The 20,996-nt window shown below is 43.0% G+C and overlaps 1 protein-coding gene across 4 annotated transcripts in view; it reads right to left on the bottom strand.

The window, feature by feature from the left end:
* Positions 1-20,179, bottom strand: part of LOC308278019 (RNA-binding protein 27) — a gene marked incomplete at both ends in the record, with an annotated part of 104,397 nt that extends 84,218 nt beyond the window's left edge. For all 4 annotated transcript variants that reach the window (XM_080717586.1, XM_080717588.1, XM_080717587.1 and 1 more), the window contains 2 exons: positions 2,545-2,663; positions 20,121-20,179. In XM_080717586.1, coding sequence (XP_080573712.1) covers positions 2,545-2,663; positions 20,121-20,179 — 178 coding nt within the window. The remainder of the gene's footprint in view (positions 1-2,544; positions 2,664-20,120) is intronic.
* Between the last annotated feature and the right edge of the window lie 817 nt (positions 20,180-20,996).

The following is a 20,996-nucleotide window of genomic DNA, read 5'->3' as shown; positions in this document are numbered from 1 at the left end:
AACTAGAAGTACAGGATGTTCTATACTGTGTAAAGGATGTTCAGGGGAAAGTGCTCAGAGACAACATGTGAAAAAAAGAACAAAAAAGAAGTGAAGTAGAAATCCATGCTTCAGGAAAAGAGTAAAATAAGTTCAAAAGCCAAGTTGGAGGCAATTCTTGCCACTTTAAAAAATAGTAAGGTGGTGCCAGGCATGGTGGCGCATGCTTGTAATCCCAGCATTTAGGAGGCTGAAACAGGAGAATCACAGTTCGAGGACAGCCTCAGCTACTCAGTGAGGCCCTTTGCAACTCAGTGAGACCCTGTTTCAAAATAAAGAATCATAAATAGGGCTGGGGGTGTAGCTCGGAGGTTGAATGCCCCTGGTTCCATCCCCGATACCACTATAAATAAATAAATAAATAAATAAATAAATAAATAAATAGGTAGGTAGTCAATGTGACTAGAGTGAAAAAAGTAAAGAGGAGTGGCAGGACATGTCAGAGAAGCAGCAGGAGAAACCTCATGGAAGCTTTGTAGATCACAGAAAAACTTTGGTAATATGGGAAGCTAAAGAAACAAAGACAAAAAGATCATGCCCTTCTCTTCTTTAATATCAAGAAGCCCCAGACAAGAGTGGGAAAGTAAAGGCTCTAGTCTGAACAGCAAGAACAAGTAGCCTCAGTATTATTAAACCACGACCCCTCAACCACCAAGTAGTTTCTACCAAAAGGTGAAAAGGACCTAATCACCTAGAAAGCATTAGAGATGCACATGGTGGCACACACCTGTAATCCCAGTACATGAGAGGATGTGATAGGAGGATCACAGGTTCCTGGATAGCCCCAGCAAGTAGTGAAATCCTCAGCAACCTAGTGAGACCCTGTTTCAAAACAAAAAATAAAAAGAGCTGGGAAGGAGCAAGGCATGGTGGCGCACGCTTGTAATCCCAGCATTTGGGAGGCTGAAACCGGAGGATCACGATTCGCAGACAGCCTCAGCTACTTAGTGAGGCCCTCTGCAACTTAGTGAGACCCTGTTTCAAAATAAAGAATAAATATAGGGAGGGGGTATGGCTCAGAGGTCAAATGCCCCTGGGTTCTATCCCCAGACCCACAAAAAAAAAGAGAAAAGAGCTGAGAGTACAGCTCAGAGGTAGAATACCCCTAGGTTCAATCCCCAGTACCACACACACACACAAAAAAAAATAAAAATAAAAATAAATAAAGCTGGGTGTGGTGGCACACACCTATAATCCCAGAGTTTGGGAGGCTAAGATAGAGGGATTGCAAATTAGAGAATAGTCTCATGAAGTAGTGAGACTTTCAACCTACTGAGACGCTATTTCCAAATAAAATAAAATAGGGTTAGGAGTGTAGCTCAGAAGTGTAATGTCTCTTGGTTCACTACCCAGTGCCACTAAAAAAAACTAAATAAAAATTAAACTAGGAGCCGGGTGTGGTGGCGCATGCTTGTAATCCCAGCATTCGGGAGGCTGAGACCAGAGGATCGCAGTTCGTGAAAGCCTCAGCTACTTAGTGAGGCTCTCCGCAACTCAGTGAGACCCTGTTTCAAAATAAAGAATAAAAAAGAAATAGGGCAGGGGGTATAGCTCGGAGGTTGAATGCCTCTGGGTTCCATCACCAAACCTGCAAATAAATAAATATACAGTATTCGGGAGGCTCAAACATGAGGATGGCAGTTCATGAACAGCCTCAGCTGCTTAGTGAGGGCCTTTGCAACTCAGTGAGACCCTGTTTCAAAATAGAGAATAAAAAACAGGGCTGGGAGTATAGCTCGGAGGTAGAAAGCCCCTGGATTCCATCCCCAGTACTGAAAAAAATAAAAAAATAGGGCTGGGGATGTAGCTCAGAGTTAGAATGCTCCTGGGTTCCATTCCACTATAACAAAAAACAAAAAAATAAAAAATAAATAAACTAGGGCTGGAGGTGTAGCTTAGAGGTAGAATGTCTGCGTTCAATCCCCAGGACTACAAAAATAAATATTAGAATTAAAATTAATAAACAAAGCTGGGTATGGTAGCAGGGCCAACTTTCCAAGCAAATACATACAAAGACAGTTATATCTAAAATAGTCCCAATAATAGCCAGGCATGGTTGCGCACGTTTGTAATCTCAGCATTCAGGAGGCTGAGACGGGAGGATTGCATTTCGCAGCCAGCCTCAGCTACTACTTAGCGAGGCCCTTTGCAACTCAGTGAGACCCTGTTTCAAAATACAGAATCAAAAATAGAGCTTGGAGTGTAGTTTGGAGGTAGAATGCCCCTGGGCACATTGCCCAGTACAGCAAAAATAAATAAATAATAATAACAACAACAACAACAACAACAAAAAGCAATAGAGCTCCCACTACCTCAATATAAAGAAGCAGCAAAGAAAGGAAAACCTCTTCTGCCAAAATACACCTGATAAGTAAACATTAATGGTTGGATTTGAGTATTCAAAGAATGCTGACTGCTTTATTTCTTATAAAGTTTAATACCTTCAGAAAGTTTTAAATTCATAATTTTTACATAAATACCCAGTTGAAGGCCCATAATAATTACCTTTTTGTAAAAAGACATCAAGTTGATCAGCACAAAAGGCTTTCAATTCTTTCTCAGGTTTGTCCTTCTTGACCAGGGCTACAACATAGTTGGCTAAGGCTGAAGGGTCAGCATCACATCTAGACAAACAAAGAGAAAAAATAATTTAAACATTGTTTCAAACAGTGGTGTCATTAATAAAGTCACCCCTATTTTGGAAAAATAAAGATCTAAAGATGAAGCTGGGCGTGATGGCGCACGCTTGTAATCCCCGCGCTTGGGAGGCAGAGACAGGAGGATGGCGCAGGTTCGAAGCCAGCCACTCACACTGGCTTAGGAGACCCTGTTTCCAAATAAAAATGTAAAAAATAGGTCTGGGAGTGTAGCCTGGAGGTAGAAGGGCTTCCAGGAACCACCCCCCCCAAAAAAAAGATCTAAAGATGAGAAAGTAACTGTAAACACAGGCAACTATTAAAATAAATAGCATAGCTGGGTGTGGTGGCACACATTTGTAATCCCCGCGCTTGGGAGATGGAGACAGGAGGATCACGCAGGTTCGAAGCCAGCTGCGCTGGCCTAAGAGACCCTGTTTCCAAATAAAAAATATAAAATAGGTCTGGGAGTATAGCCCAGAGCTCCAGTAGAAGGGATTCCAGGAACCCCAGTACCACCAAATAAATAAATAAATAGCATATATGCAATATATAGTGAGAATTTTTTTCCTTTTCTTCATCCTCTGAGCTACACCCTCAGCTCTATTTTATTTTTATTTTGAAACAGAGTCTTGCGAGGTTGGTGAGTGTCTCACCTTGCTGAAGCTGTCCTCAAACCCAAGATCTTTCTGTCTCAGCCTCCCAAGTACTGGGATTACAGGCCTGAGCCACCATGCCTGGCTAAAAAATCCTTTTTGTGAGGTTTTAGTTATACCAAGAAATCTGGACCACGCCTACACTTATTTCCTCTCTCAATGACAACAGGGAAAGAGTGGCACTAACCTCCAAGTTGCTGTTTCTCTCCCAGTCTATAGAAAATCAATGATATCCTCAAGATCAGTTTCAAGTAACCAGTAAAGAAATGCAAGGAAGTGATGGAACAGATCTCTATCTCCTCAGAGCACCTTTCCCTACAGATTCAGGGGCTTTCACCTCTAAGCTACAACCTGAGTCCTACTTATTTAGAGACAGGACTCCTTAAGCTGCTGATGCTGGCCTCTAACCTGTGATTCTCCTGCCTCAGCCCACCAAGTACTGGGATTACAGGTGTGTGCCACCATGCCTGGCTCATCTATACATGTTGTACACTGGGACTTGGTAAGAAAGTGGATTTTTTTTTGGGGGGGCAGGGTACTGGGATTGAACCCTGGGGCATTCTCCTCCAAGCTACACCCTCTAGCCCAATTTTATTTTTTATTTGGAAACAGGGTCTCACTAAGTTGTTGAGGGCCTCCCTAAATTGCTGAGGCTAGCCTCAAACCTGCAATCCTATCTTGGTCTCCCAAGTACTGAGATTACAGGTGTGTGCCACCACACACAGCTGAGAGTGATTTTTTTTTTTTTCAGTACTTCAGATAGAACCCAGGGGCATTCTACCGCTAAGCTAAACCAGCAGCCCTATTTTGTATTCTTTATTTTGAAACAGGATCTCACTAAGTTGCTGAGGACCTGAGTACCAAGGCTAACTGCGAACCTGGGATTCCCATCTCAGCTTCCCAAGTACTGGAATTGCAAGGGTGTATCACCACACCTGGCTATGCCCTTAGCATTCTATGAATACCTAAAGACAAATATTTAAGTAGACTTAATTTCACTCAAGAACAATAAGATACTTGATCAGGGTAATTCTAATCGACATTCATATGAGGAGGGGGATCACATTTCTACCTTGACTCAAAAAGCTTAGGTCCTGGATAAGACTTTTTTTTTTTTGCGGGTCTGGGGATGGAACCCAGGGGCATTTGACCTCCAAGCCCCTGCCCTATTTTTTATTCTTTATTTTGAAACTGGATCTCACTGAGTTGCAGAGGGCCTTACTAAGTAGCTGAGGCTGTCCGCGAACCGCAATCCTCTGAGTCTCAGCCTCCCGAATGCCCCGCTTGGATAAGACTATTTTATTTATTTATTTTTTTTTATTTATTTATTTATTTTGCTGGTACTGGGATTTCTGGAAGCCCTTCTACCTCCGGGCTACACTCCCATACCTATTTTTACATTTTTTTAAAATTTGGAAACAGGGTCTCCTAAGCCAGCGCGCGAGCTGGCTTTGAACCTGCGCAATCCTCCTGTCTCTGCCTCCCAAGTGCGGGGATTACAAGCATGCGCCACCACGCCCGGCTGGATAAGACTATTTTAATATAGAAGGAAAGGATGCAGAAAAATAAGAATGGCAGGAAATGACAAAGATAGTTTTCCTTGATGATAACACCTTCAAGGAGTCTCATGACCGGCATAATATGAGGTAAGAATATGAGGTTTTTAGTAAGAAACAAGCAAAACCATCCAAATTACTAGATAAATAGGGTGAGAGTAACAAACAAAAAAGTAAAGTTAGGCTGCTTCTGATGAAATATATTTTGATGTGATAGTGTTAAAAATGAGGATAAGCTGGGCGTGGTGGCGCACGCTTGTAATCCCCGCGCTTGGGAGGCAGAGACAGGAGGATCACACGCAGGTTCGAAGCCAGCCGCGCACGCTGGCTTAGGAGACCCTGTTTCCAAATAAAAATGTAAAACTAGGTCTGGAAGTGTAGCCCGGAGGTAGAAGGGCTTCCAGGAACCCCAGAACCACACAAAAAATAAAAATAAATAAAAATAAAAAAATGAGGATAAGCCGGGCATAGAGGCTGAGATGAATAAAGAAGAGTAAAGAATCCGGGTGTGGTGGCACATGCCTGTAATCCCAGTAATTTGGGAGGCTGAGACAGGAGGATCACAGGTTTGTGGACAGCCTTGCTAACTAGCCTGCAACTTATTGAGACCCTGTTTCAAAATAAAGAATAAAAAACAGGGCTGGGGGTGTAGCTCGGAGGTAGAATACCTCTGAGTTCAATCCCTGGTACCGCAAAAAAAAGGGGGGGAGGGTTTAAAAAATAGAAAAAGACTAGACTCCAAGAGTGATCACAGATTCTAAATATTTGTTTAATGTGAGTGAACAAATGATTGTTAATAACTTACAGAATTCTGCACCAAACACAAAAGCATGTTTATAGCCAAAGGAATACATGTATTTAAATTTAACACCTCCTAGCGGGGCATGGTGGTGCATGCTTGTATTCCCAGCATTTGGGATGCTGAGACCTGAGGATTGCAGTTCACAGGCAGCCACAGCTACTTAGTGAGGCCCTCTGCAACTCAGTGAGACCCAGTTTCAAAATAAAGAATAAAAAATAGGGCAGGAGGTGTTGCTCGTAGGTCAAATGCCGCTGGGTTCCATCCCCAGACCCGCAAAAAAATATATAAAAAATAAAAAATAAAAAAATTTAACACCTCCTAGCCGGGCATGGTGGCGCACACTTGTAATCCCAGCATTCTAGATTAATTAATTAATTAAGTTAATACCTCCTAAACTGGACATAATCCCAGTACTTGGAAGGCTGAGAAAGGAGGATAGTAAGTTCAAGGCCAACCTCAGCTACTTAGGTTCTCCCAAACATAATGAGACCTGTTTCAAAATTAATAAAAACAGGACTGGAGGTGTAGCTCAGAGGTAGAATGCCCCTGAGTTTTCAATCAGTACAACCAAAAAAAAAAAAAGAAAAGAAAAGAAAAACAAAGTTCCCCAGGCATGGTAGCATCTTGTAATCCCAGCATTTGTGAGGCTGAGACTGGAGAATAGTATTTCACGAACAGCCTCAGAGTGAGACGCTGTTTCAAAAATAAAAAGGCAGATGGGCATGGTGGTGCATGCTTAAAATCCCAGCATTTGGAAGACTGAGACAGGAAGATCTCAGTTCGCAGACAGCCTCAGATACTTAATGAGGCCCTCAGCAACTTAGTGAGACCCTATATCAAAATATAGAATAAAAAATAGGGCTGGGGTGTAGCTCAGAGGTAGAATGCCCCTGGGTTCCATCCCCAGTATCACAAAAAAATAATAAAAATGCTGGGCATGGTGGCGCATGCTTGTAATCCCTGCGCTTGGGAGGCTGAGACAGGAGGATCACGCAGGTTCGAAGCCAGCCTCAGCTACTTAGTGAGGCTCTCAGCAACTTAGTGAGACCCTGTTTCCAAATAAAATATAAAATAGGTCTGGGAGTGTAGCCAGAGGTAGAGGGCCCCTGGGTTCCATCCCCAGTACCACCAAAAATAAAAATGAAAATAAATAAAAAGGCTAAAAAATGGAGCTGGGGGTGTAGCTTGGAGATACAATGTTCCTGAGTTCTATCCCCAGTACCACAATAAATAAATAAATAAATAAATAAATAAATAAATAAATACCTCCAAATATGTACTGATAAAGTGCAAGTGTCCCTGGGATCTAACCCAGCACAAGGGTAAGGAGGGGTGAGAAGGGGGGGTATGTTATGAAGGAAATCACCATTCTGAAATAAAAAGTCATACTAATTGAATGGTGAAACTTAAATACATTGGGGAAAACTGGGTGTGGTGACACATGCTTGTAATCCCAGTATTTGGGAGGCTGAGACAGGAGGACTGCAGGTTCACAAAGTCAGCCTCAGCAACTTTGTGAGGCCCTCCTCAACTTAGTGAGACCCTATTCCAAAAAATAAAAAAATTAAGCCAGGCGTGGTGGTGCATGCTTGTAATACTAGTACTTGGGAGGCTGAGACAGGAGGACTGAAGTTCGCAGAAAGCCTCAGCTACTTAGTGAGGCCTTCTGTACCGGGGACTGAACCCAGGGATATTCCTTTTTTATTTTTCCGTACTGGGGATGGAACCTAGGACATATTACCGAGAAGCTACACCACCAGCCCTATTTTGTTATTCTTTATTTTGAAATAGGGTCTCACTGAGTTGCAAAGGGCCTCACTAAGTAGCTGAGGCTGTCTTCAAACCACAATCCTCCAGTCTCAGCCTCCCAAATGCTGGGATTACAAGCGTGGGCCACCACTCCCAGCTCCAGATCCACTTTCCTAGTGTACATGTCAAGACAATTTAATGTATCCTAATCTCAACCAATAGTTACCTTTTAGTTAAAATGAATCAACAAAAAATAAATAAATATACTAAAGTTTAATGTGAACTATAAATATGAAGACCCTTAATATTCACATCTTGCATAAAGTTATATTTTAATTATCTTTTAAGTTATTTTAGAAACAAAATCAATTAGAAAGAAATTTCATTAGGAAAAGCTATCAAAAATATTGCCTCAAACCAGGCATGATAGTGTACGTTCAGCTACTTAGTGGGATCCTCCACAACTTAGACCTATTTCAAAATAAAGAATAAAAAATAGGAGCCAAGTATGGTGGCACACACTTGTAATCCCAGCATTTGGGAGGCTGAGACAGGAGGATCGCAGTTCATGGCCAGCCTCAGCTACTTAATGAGGTCCTTTATAACTCAATGAGACTCTGTTTCAAAATAAAGAAAAAAAAATAGAGCTAGAGGTGTCACTCAGAGGTAGAATGCCCCTGGGTTCCATCCCCTGTACTGCAAAAAAAAAAAAAAAAAGAATAAAAAATAGGGTTGGGAGTACAGTTCTGAGGTAGAATGTCCCTGGATTCAATCTCCAGTACTAGAGAAAATAAATAAAAGCAATATACAAGCTGGGAATAGTGGTGCATGCCTGGAATTCGACTACTTGGGAAGCTGAGACTGGAGGATTTCAGGTTCAACACCACCCTCAGAAACTTAGTAAGACTGCCAGCAATTTGATGAGACCATTTCAAAACTGAAAATAAAAACCGGGAGTGGTAGCGCACACTTGTAATCCCAGCATTCAGGAGGCTGAGGCCTCCTGTTCGTGAACAGCCTAAGCTACTTAGTGAGGCCCTCAGCAACTCCGTGAGACCCTGTTTCAAAATAAAGAATAAAAAATAGGGCTGAGAGTGTAGCTCAGAGGTGAACGCTCCTGGGTTCCATCCCCAACACGAAAAAAAAAAAAAAAAAAAACCCAGAAAATAAAATATAGGTAAAATATAGGTAGGAGTGTAGCTCAGAGTTGTTCAATCCCCAGTAACACTAATACAGACAGATACACACACACACACACACACACACACACACACACACACACACACACACACTATACTGACAGGAAAAATGCTTCTGGTGTAACATCAATTGGAGAAATGAAGATACAAAATCTTACATTGAAGCCAGGTGTGGTGGCACATGCCTGCCTGTAATCCCAGGATTTGGGAGGCTGTGACAAAAGGATCACAGGTTAATGGCCAGCTTCAGCAATTTATACTGAGACCTTGTATCCAAATAAAAAATAAAAATAGGCCTGGGTGATATAGCTCAAAGGGGAGAATGTTCCTCAGTTCAATCCCCAGTATCACCAAAAAAAAATAAATAAATAAACAAACCACCTAACACACCAAAGAGAAATTGAAAATAAATATTAATAAATATTCACAAATTTTACTTTCTTTTCTGTAATGCAATAATAAAGGCCCCACATCTTAATACTATCACACAGGAATCTAAATTCCAATATAAGAATTTGGGGGGATACGAACATTCTGACAATACTTTCTTTTGTTGGGGGAGAATAGAGATTGCACCCAGAAGTAGCTGTACCTCTATGCCATATCCCCAGCCCTCTTTATTTATTTATTCATTCATTCATTCATTCATTCATTCATTCATGTGTGTGTGTGTGTGTGTGTGTGTGTGTGTTTATACGCACGCACATGTGTGTGCACACCCACTACTGGTAATTGAATCCTGGGCATTCTACCTCTGAGCTACACTGCCAGCCCGTGTGTGTGTGTGTGTGTGTGTGTGTGTGTGTGTGTGTGTGTGTGTGTGTGTTGTGCTGGGGTTAACCCAGGGCCCTGTACCTTCATGCTACACCACTTTTTTATACAGGGCCTCCCTAGGTGATGACAGTCTCACTACTTGCTGAAGCTATCCACAAATCTCCAATACTCCGATCTCAACCTCCCAAATACTAGGATTACAAGCATGCACCACTAAACTCGCCTCCCCCAATACCTTATTTTTTGTTTTGAAACAGAGTCTCTCTAGACTGCTGGTCGGCTATAGTGCTGAGGCTGTCCCTAAACATAAAATCCTCCTGTCTTAGCCTCCTACATCTGTGATTAGAGGTCTGGGCCACCACATCCTGCTTTTTTATTTTGAAACAGGATCTTACTAAATTGCTAAGTGCTAAATTGCCCAGGATGGCCTCCAAACTGCAATCCTCCAGTCTCAGCTTCCCAAGTATTGGGATTACAGGCATATTCCACAATGCCTGGCTCACAAAGCACTTTTTAGAGTATGCATCATTAACATGGTAAAAAGCAAATATATAGTTAGGGGCTTAAAAAGAGAATGGTTAGGCAGGCATGGTGGCTCACACCTATAATCCTGGTACGTGGAAGACTGAGACAGGTTCACAGCCAACTAAATTCAATCCACAACTTAGTGAGACCATCTCAAAATAAAATAAAATAAAAATAGGAGTGGGGGTGTAGCTCAGCGGTAGAACACCTCTGGGTTCAATCTCCAGTACCACAAAAGAAATGAAAGATTAGACAATGTCTCCAAATTCACAGTGAATCAGTAACAGATAAAGAATTGGAATCAAAACACTCTGACTCTAACAACTATATTCTATTAGAATACACAGAGAGATGCAACTGTCTAGTAAGTTTATAAAAACTCTTTTTTTTTTTTTTTTTTGTGAAACTAGGATTGAATCCAGGAGTGTACTACCTCTGAGCTACACGCTTGGCATTTTTGTGTTTTATTTTGAATCAGGCTCTTGCAAAGTTACTGTGCTCTAGCCTTGAACCCGTGATCCTCTTGGATGTGACCTATCATGCCTACCTCCATTACTCTTTTTCTGTATGTGGTGCTGGGTATGCCCAGGAGCATTCTAACTCTGAGCTACACCCTTAGCCCTATTTTTTTTTTTCTTTTTTTAATTTGGAAACAGGGTCTCCCTAAGGTTTATGAGAGTCTCACTATTGGGTGAGGCTCTTCTCAAACCTGCAATCCTCTTATCTCTGCCTTCCAAGTACAGGGATTACAGGTGTGGACCACCATGTCTGGCTTGGTATATATTGTTAAAAGAGTAATGCAGCCAGGTGTGGTGGCACACACTTGTAATTCCAGTACTTGGGAGGCTGAGACAGGAGGACTCTAGATTTGAGGACAGCCTCACCAAGTAGTGAGACTTATCAATCTAGGGAGACTGTTTTCACAAAAGAAGTAAAATCAGGTTAGGGGTATAGCTCAAAGGTAAATGCCTCTGGGTTCAATTCCCAATACCACACACACACACACACACACACACACACACACACACACACAAAAACCATCAATCTGGATATTGTGATGCATGCCTGTAATCCCAGTACTTGGAAGGCTGAGAGAGGAGAATCCAGGTTCAAGGACAGCCTCAGCAATTTAGTGAGGCTCTCACCAACTTTGTGAGAACCTGTTTCAAAAATAAACTATATATATATGCATACACACACACACACACACACACATATATATTTTTGGTGGTACTGGGGGTGGAACCCAGAGGCTTTCTACCTCTGGGCTATACTCCCAGACCTATTCTTTTTATATTTTATTTGGAAACAGGGTCTCACTAAGTTGCTGAGAGCCTCACTAAGTAGCTGAGGCTGGCTTCGAACCTATGCGATCCTCCCTGTCTCAGCCTCCCAAGCGCGGGGATTACAAGCGTGAGCCACCACGCCCGGCTAAAATATATTTTTTCAAAACTAAAATGTATAGCCAAGCGTGGTGGTACATTCTTGTAATCCCCGCACTTGGGAGGCAGAGACAGGAGGATCAAGCTGGTTCGAAGCCAGCATTGCTGGTTTAAGAGACCCTGTTTTGCCGGGCATGGTGGCGCACGCTTGTAATCCCGGCGCTTGGGAGGCAGAGACAGGAGGATCTCACAGGTTCGAAGCCAGCCGCGCGCGCTGGCTTAGAAGACCCAGTTTCCAAATAAAAATGTAAAAATAGGTCTGGGAGTGTAGCCCAGAGGTAGAGGGCTTCCAGGAACCCCAGTACCACCACCAAAAAAAAAAAAAAAAAAAAAAGAGAGAGAGAGAGACTCTGTTTCCAAAACTATATATAAAATAGGTCTGGGAGTGTAGCCCAGAGATAGAAGGGTTTCCAGGAACCCCAGTACCACCAAAAAAAAAAAGTTAAAAAAAATAAAATAAAATGTATACATGCTAACTGTAGTCCCAGTACTTTGAAGTCTGAGACAGGAGGACTAAAAATTCAAGGACTGCCTCAGCTACTTAGTAAGGCCCTGTTTGAAAATAAAGAATAAAAAATAGGACTGGGTATGTCTGTCACTCAGAGGTAGAATGCCCCTGGGTTCAATCCCCAGTACCGCAAAAAAATAAAATAGGAAAAATAAAATAAAATAGGGCTGGGGGTATAGCTCATAGTAGAGTGACCCTGGTTCAATCCTCAATGCCACACACACAAAAAAAAAATCCCATCAAGCACAATATGTCTTAATAGAAATACAGGTTGGTTACTAAAAATGCTTGTCTGAATTTTTCCTAAACTTGCAGAAATTTCTCCAGTGATTCATTTATCTTGGGTTTACTTAGAATCTTATTTTTAAGCCAGGCGTGGTGAAACATGCTTGTAATCCCAGCATTTGAGAGGCTGAGACAGAAGGATCGCGGTTCGAAGACAGCCTCAGCTCCTACTTAGTGAGGCCCTTTGCAACTCAGTGAAACCCTGTTTCCAAAAGTAAAGAATAAAAAATAGGGTTGGGAGTATAACTTGAAGGTAGAATGCCCCTGGTTCTATCCCCAGTACCACACACACACACACACACACACACACACACACAAAGAATCTTATTTTTAAGGGTTTTGCATACTTAACATAAGCAGTCAGTTCTGACAGAATGAAACCCACCACGTCTCTGAATTGTGCATAATCCCAACAGAGTCCCAACAGGGTACCTAGGATACTTTGAACATGGAGAAAGATGAAGACCCCAAACAAGATGTTAGTCTAATCTATCCACACACACCTCTAAGGAAAAGACACATAAACTTCTTGACTAAGATAAGGTTTCCCTCCCCTTTGCTGCACTGCCAACAAAAATGTAGTATTTCTCCAGCTAGCCAAGGGAGCTAAAAGGTTATTTATTCCAGGTTCCCTCTTTATCTTCCCTCTAGTAAGAGTAACAGTAAGAGTTCCATATCTACAAAAAAAGTAGAAGGTAAAAGATAAAATCTAACAGCCCACAATATTCCTAATTTGTCTAAAGGGAATAATCACATACAAACTGGATCGGTTTAGAACCTCCAATTACACACTTTTGTTTCACCAGTGACAGATGTTAACATACTTAAAAAACTCTTAAAAATGGGAAGCTTTGAGCCAGGTAAGGTGGTTCATGCTTGTAATCCCAGTACTTAGGAGGCTGACAGGAAGATTGCAGGTTTGAGAACAGCCTCAGCAACTTAGTGAGACTTTGTTTCAAAATAAAAAATAAAAAAAGTAAGACTGAGGTTTGGAGGTAGAAAGGCCCCTGGGTTCAATCCCCAGTACAAGAGGGGGGGAGCTTTGACAGGTGTGGAAGCATACCCTGTAATCCTAGTACTTGGGAGGCTGAGACAGGAGGATCACAGGTTCCTGGACAACCTCAGCAAATAGCGCGACCCTGTTTCCAAATAAAAATTTTAAAAATATAACTAGGAGAGTAGCTCTGAGGTAAAATGTCCCTGGGCTCAATCCTCAGTGTCACCAATAAAAGGGGAAGCTTTTATAAATTTAGCTAACTATAAATTAAGCTAAATAAGAGTGACACTGCAACTACATTATCTGAATGCTGAATAACTGTTCTGAAATGCTAAGCTGTGGCAACATGTTAATCTGCCATGAAAATTGTCTTGATCTGAAATATACAAAAAAGTATTTTTTTCTTTTTTTGGGTGGTGGGGATTGAATACAGGGACATTCTACTTCTGAGCTACACCACCAGAACTATTTTATTTTTATTTTGAAGCTGGGTCTCAACAGGTTGATGAGAGTCTCTCTCACTACGTGCTGAGGCTATTCTTGAGCCAGGGATCTTCCTGCCTCTGCCTCCCATGTAATGGGATTACAGGCATGAGCCACCATGCCCAGCCATGTAAAATAAATTTACAAATACAACCCACTTTAGCATATCACGTATTACATTTTAAGATATCTACAAAGAATAATCTCCCATGACCACATACTAAGATGAAAATATATGTGAGATCAGAGTTTATTTTCCCCCCCCCCAAAGGAAAGGGTACTGGGGATTGAACCCAGAGGCATTCTACCTCCAAGTTATACCCACAACCTGATTTAATTTCTTATTTGGAAACAAGGTCTCAGTGGGTTACTGAGCGCCTCACTAAGTTGCTAAGGCGGGCTTCAAACCTGCAGTCCTTCTATCTCAGCCTCCCAAGTACTGGGATTACAAAAGCATGTGCCCACAGATCAGTTTAACTATTTCCTAACACCTTACTACACCTCCCTCCAAAATCAATACTTATATAAGTTAAAAATAAGCATTTTTCTTGGGAGGCTGAAACAGAAGAATTATAGGTTTGAGGATAACCTCAGCAATTCAGCAAAGCCCTCAGCAACCTAGCAACACCCTGTATCAAAATAAAAAATACGCCAGGCTGGTGGCACACGCTTGTAATCCCAGCATTTAGGAGGCTGAGACAAGAGGATCACGATGCACATCCAGCCTCTGCTACTTGGTGAGGCCCTCTGCAACTCAGTGAGACCCTGTTTCCAAATAAAGAATGAAAAATAGGGGTGGGGGTGTAACTCAGAGGTAAAATGCCCCCTGGGTTCCATCCCCAGTGCCCCCCCAAATATAACAAAATAAAGAATAAAATAGGGTTACAGGTATAGCTTGGAAGTAGAATGCTTCTTGGTTGAAAAAAAAGCATTTTTATTTCAGTTTTAGAAAAGCCACCTACATCGCTAAAGTCTAAGTGACTTAAGTTGTGTGGTGTGTATGGTACTGAGGAATGAAGACAGGGGCATTCTACCCCTGAGCTACACCCTCAGCCCTATTTTTTCTTCTTCTTTTTTTTTTTTTTTTTTTTTTGGTGGTACTGGGGTTCCTGGAAGCCCTTCTACCTCCGGGCTACACTCCCAGACCTATTTTTACATTTTTATTTGGAAACAGGGTCTCCTACACCAGCGCGTGGCTGGCTTCGAACCTGTGCGATCCTCCTGTCTCTGCCTCCCAAGCGCGGGGATTACAAGCGTGCGCCACCACGACCGGCTCTTTTTTTCTTTTGAAACAGAATCTTGTTAGGTGATTAGTCTCATTACTTGCTGAAACTGTCCTCGAAACTGTGATCCTTCTGTCTCAGCCTCTCAAGTACTGGGATTTACAGGCATGGACCACCATATGCGGTCCAAATTTAGGGGTGTGTGTGTTTGTGTTGGGGGGGGGGGGGTACTGGAAGTTGGACCCAGGAGCATTCTACCTCCAAGCTATACCCCCAGCCCAATTATCTTATTCTTTGTTTTTGAAACAGGGTCTCACTAAGCTGCAAAGGGCCTCACATAGTTAGCTAAGGCTGGCCACAACCCTGCAATCCTCCTGTCTCAGCCTTCCAAGTATCAGGATTAAAAGCATGTGCCAACAGCTCAGCTAGGTCTTTTTTTTTCCTCTCTCGCTTCTTTTTTTTTTTTTTTTTTTTTTTAAGGCACTGGCAATGGAAGCCAGGGGCATTCGACCTCTGAGCTACACCCCCAGCCCTACTTTATTTTCTTTATTTTGAAACAGGATCTCACTGAGTTGCAAAGGGCCTAAGTAGCCGAGGCTGTCCTCGAACTGCGATCCTTCTGTCTCAGCCTCCCAAATGTTGGGATTACAAGCCTGTGCCACCACACCCAGCTTTGGCTAGGTCTTTTTAATTTTTACTTATTTTCCTGTAGCTGGGGACTGAACCTAGGGCATTGTACATTCTAGACAAGTCTTCTGCCACTGAGCTACATCCCCCCCAACCCAGGATGGGTTTATACCTTATATGAGTAATATAATTTTTAAAGTATGATATGGGCTTTAAAGTGGACAAATAAGTCAAGCAGAGACAGTAAACTCAATAATCACTTTAAAAACATAATGGGAGTGTTAGGTACTAGGAACAGAAAACATGGGCATCCTACCTCCCAGGTGTACCCCCAGCCTTTTTTTTATTTTGATTTTGAAACAAGGTCTTGCTAGGTTGCCTGTTAGCTGCTAAGACTGGCCTCAAACCTGCAATCCTTCTGTCTCAATCCCCCAAGAGGTGTGCACCACCCACCTGACTAATATATAATTTTTACTCGTGAAAATTACAGAATAAAAACACTTAGCAGCCCAGCCAAAAAAGCCTTGTGAAAACATTCTTAGTAAGAAGTCCCTACTCAAACTAATTTTTTTTTTTTTTTTGCAGTACGGGGATGGAACCCAGTGGCATTCTACCTCCGAGTTACATCCTAAGCCCTATTTTTTATTCTTTATTTGAAAACAGGGTGTCACCGAGTTGCAAAGACCCTCACTAAGTAGCTGAGGCTGTCCTCAAAAACCATGATCCTCCTGTCTCAGCCTTCCAAACGTTGGGATTACAAGCATGTGCCATCACACCTGGCTTCCAAACTAAATTTTGACATTAAAAAAAAATTGCATCTGGGTGTGATGGTGCATTCTTGTAATCCCAATATTTGGGAGGCTGAAATAGGAGAATCTCAGTTTTGAAGACAGCCTTAACAAATAGTGAGATTCTCATTAGCCTAGTGAGATTCTGTTTCCAAATAAAAATAAAAAATAAGGCTAGGAGTATAGCTCAGAGGTAGAATTATTCTGGGTTCAATCCTCAGTACCACAAAAGAAAAAAAAAAATACTACCCAGAGTAAAACTTTTTTTTTTTTTTTTTTTTTTTGCATACTGGGGATGGAACCCAGGGGCATTCTACCTCTGAGCTATATCCCCAGCCCTATTTTTTATTCTTTATTTTGAAACAGTCTCTCACTGAGTTGCAAAGGCTTCACTAAGTAGCAGCTAAGATTGTCCACGAACTGAGATCCTCCTGTGTCAGCCTTCCAAATGCTGGGATTACAAGGGTGCACCATCATACCCAGCACAGTAAAACATTTTATGAAACGTTTTTTAAAAAGAAGAAAAAGAAGCTGGGCATGGTGGTGCAAGCTTGTAATCCTAGTACTAGAGAAGTTGTGACAGAAGGATACCAGGTTTGCTGTCAGCCTCAGCTATTTAGTGAGGCCTCCACAATTTAGTGAGGCCTCCTGTTTCAAAATAAAGAATAAGCCAAGCCAGTGTGGTGGCACACACTTCTAATCCCAGCATTTAGGAGGCTGAGAGAGGAAGATCTCAGTTTGCGGACAGCCTCAGCTACTTAGTGAGGCCCTTTGCAACTCAGTGAGAACCTGTTTTCTTGTGGTTTTTTTTTTTTGGTGGTACTGGGGTTCCTAGAAGCCCTTCTACCTCCGGGCTAGGGCTACACTCCCAGAACTATTTTTATACTTTTTTATTTGGAAACAGGGTCTCTTAAGCCAACGCGGCTGGCTTCGAACCTGCACGATCCTCCTGTCTCTGCCTCCCAAGCGCAGGGATTACAAGCGTGCGCCACCACGCCCGGCAGAACCTGTTTTCAAATAAAGAATAAAAAATAGGACTAAAGGTAGAATGTCTCTGGGTTCAATCCCCAGTACTGCAAAAAAATAAAAAATAAATAAAAAATAAAAACTCCACCAACAAAATCAGAACTTATATAGAAAACTTTCAAAAAAAAGTTAGCGGAAATAGCAAGGATACAAAACATTTTTCCCCCTTGTGGTATTTTTTTTTTTATTTATTTATTTATTTATTTATTTTTATGGTACTGGGGGTGAAACCCAGGGGTTTTTCTACCTCCAGGTTATACTCCCAGACCTATTTTATACTTTAATTGGAAACAGGGTCTCACTAAGTTGCTGAGAGCCTCACTCAGTAGCTGAGGCTGGCTTCAAACCTGTGCGATCCTCCTGTCTCAGCCTCCCAAGCGCTGGTATTACAAGCATGCACCACCAAGCCCGGCTTCCCCTGTGGTATTAAGGACTGAACCTAGGGGTATTCTACCTCCAAGTTATACTCCAACCCTATTTTATTTTTTATTTTGAAACAGGTTCTCACTAAATTGCTAAGGGTCTGGTTAAATTGCTTAAGGCTGTTCTCAATCCTGTAATCCTTCTGTCTCAGCCTCCCAAGTACTAGAATTACAGGTGTTAAGTCACCACTCAGCACATTTTATCTTTGTGTGGGGGGTAGGGGGGGGCAGGTAACTGGAGATTGAACTTAGGGGCATTTAACTTCTGAGCTACACCCCAGGTCTATTTTATTTTTTATTTTGAAGCAGGGTCTCACTAGGTTAATGAGAGTCTCACTATTTGCTGAACTTATCCTAGAGTCTGGGATCCTCCTGTCTCAGCCTCCCAAGTATGAGGGTAACAGGCATGTGCCATCATATCCAGCACATTTTATCTTTAATAAAGATAACTCATTTTTTAAACATGCAGATCTTTCTCTTTTCAGCCTTTCACCTATGGTCAATTTCACTAAAATCTAACTTATCTCCAACCTTCAAATCACAGTCCATTGCCATTTGTGCCCCCAAATTGTGGGGGGGAGGGGTAGAAATTCAATTCAGAGGCATTCTACCTCTGAGCTACACCCCAGATGTTTTTATTTAAGGTCTGGCCATGTTGCTGAGCTGGCTTTGAACTTGGGATCCTCCGGTCTCAGCCTCTCAAGTACTGGGATTTACAGGCATGCATCATCTCACCCAGTCCTCAAAAAAATTTTCTTTTGTAGAAAAAGATGTACGTCCAAGGGGCCCAAATTCTATGAAGTACTGTAGTGTGTTCTGAAGTCACTTTTAGACCACCACTAATCTAAAATCCAGAAGCTCTAATTCACAGGACTTCATTCATTTATGCCTGTGTATTCTCACACAGAATAAGCCTATTCTCAGAATGCAAATACCACTTCAGACACCAAACTTCCCCTAATGCTGCCTCCCTTACCTATCCGGGTTAACCTCACAAGGCTAACACAATAGACCACAGATAATTGTCTTCCTAGACACTACCTTTCCACCCAGAGAAATAGCCAAGGAAAAACAAAAGTTAGTACAGGAAAGTAACTTGACAGTCTCCCACTACCCCCAACTTTACCATGCCTCCCCACCTTCCAAAGTACTCCTTTCCACCCCTGAAAACAAATTTTCTCTCAAAGCCTGACTTTTTGTTAGTTCAAGTAGAATGGCCTAACCTCCAATAAGAAGGTAAAAAGCAGAAATAAGAAGAGGGTAGGAAATGATGCCTTCCTTTCCATTCCCTTCCCATCCCTTTCCAACTGGTTAAAGACATCTGTGGCCTAACCTTCAGCGGTTCTAGGTGATTGTTGCAGATACTAGCTTTCTCCCAGTTTCCCCAAATAAACACTCCACATAACCCTTCCTCCTTATGAGTTAAAAGACTAACAGAAAGTTGATACCTCTGCTATCCTCTTCATACCTCCGATAACAAATCTACAACACTACTCAAAATATTTTTAAGGGACGGGACCCTGGTTCTATTCCATGCTTCAATAAGCCCACACTCGCTTACTTCCGTTGGGTTTTCAATCTTCCAACAATATTAACAAAAAAAACTTATTTCTTCCTACTATCCCCTTGTTCCTCCAATACCGGTATCTAAAAAAAAAAATCCCTTGATGGTGTAGATATTCTTCCTTCAGCCCTTCCACGATTCATTGCCGGTGTAGCCCTTTCAACCCTCAAACTTATAAAAGCCTCAATTTTTCTGTCCAACCTCCTATGGTATCTAAAAATTACCGGTTGTCTTGGCGTCCTCAACTCCTCAATAATACTTTTAAATCCCTTAATATCCTTCCGATCATACTTACTACCTCCCCCATAATTCCTAAAACCCTTGAAAGCCCACATATCCCTTTCAGCTACCCCACAACATCTTTCATACCCTTCAGTACCCTCCGATCTCACCAGTAACTGCTGTGAAGCCTCACTGTCCCTGCTCCCCTTTGCTGCCCCAGGATTCTATCCCTTCCTCGATGGTCTGCTTCTGGACCTCAGTCCCGGATTTATACTAGGTGCAAGCCCTCGATCCTGCTATCTCCTTCAAGATCTCGAAATGCACGTTTAAAAATCCCTCGACAGCCCTGCCACCCCCCTCAGTTACAAACAACACGTTAAACTCGCTCACGTCCCCGCCGCCCCTCGGGGCACCCCGACGTCCGCATTCACGGCGCTCGCGGGTCCTGCCCGCGCCCGGCTCCGCGCCGCCGCCCCCGGCCCGCCGCTCCCTTCCCCCACCCGCGGTAGTACTACGGGAGGAGCCCGGGCCGCGCGCCCCTCCCCCACGCCCCCGCCGCCCAACGCCCACGCCGCCCCGCCGGCCCGCCGCGCTCACATCGGCTCCAGTAACTTGGCCAGCCAAGACTTGAGGGCATCCACATCCTCTATGAGCATGGTGTAGGGAAGGCGGGCTCGGCCGCCGCTCTTCTTCAGGCCTGCCGTGGGTCTCCGCTCGCCGCCGCCTCAGGCTCCCTTCACAGCCCCCGGTGCCCTAGCCCACCGGGCATCTTAGGAGACTTCAACCTACTCCCCGGGCCGGGGCCTAACAGGAACTAACCCAAGAGCCCTTACTCAACCTAGCTTGAAGGCTCACGTGGGCGGGCACTGACGCCGAGTGGCGGGCGTGACAGCCAATAGAAGAGAGAGGGCCGTGCACGCAAAGCCAATAAAAAGGCTCGTTTGCCCCGCCGGCTGGCCGTACCCAGTTAGGGAGGAGGGATATAGCAAGGTAGGTGGAGAGCTTAAGTGAACTCCTGGTGCAAGATGGTATCTTGGAGAAGGTGCTGTGCCTCTTAAAGGGACCACGCAGTCTTTTTGGACCACGCCGCCGCCCGCCGCAAAATACCGGTGCCTGCTACTGGGAATGCCTGGGGGAACCCGAAGAGCCCCTCATCCTGGTTCCTTCCTCTTGTTTTTCCTGGAAATACACATTCGTGTCCTGAAATGACTCAGCTATAGTAAATCTGCAGCACAATGTGCAATACATTCACATTCGACACATTGCAAAGAATACAAAATCTTACTTTTTTGCCTTGCACACTCATTTTGTTCGGCACTCAGGATTGGGTTTTTTCGGCTTTCTGGTTTGGGGTGGTTTTTTTGTTTGTTTGTTTTTGCCGCTGTGCTTAAATTACGTTGTTTCTGACAACCATGCCTTGGAATCCAATAATCGTCATTTTTAAGACGTGGCGCACGGATGTAAAAGGCTGAG

Source organism: Muscardinus avellanarius (genome assembly GCF_963383645.1).
Source record: "Muscardinus avellanarius genome assembly, chromosome: 1".
NCBI classification, from domain to species: Eukaryota; Metazoa; Chordata; class Mammalia; order Rodentia; family Gliridae; genus Muscardinus; species Muscardinus avellanarius.
The sequence above is the reverse complement of the archived record's forward strand: the minus strand, read 5'-3'. Positions and strand labels throughout refer to the sequence as shown.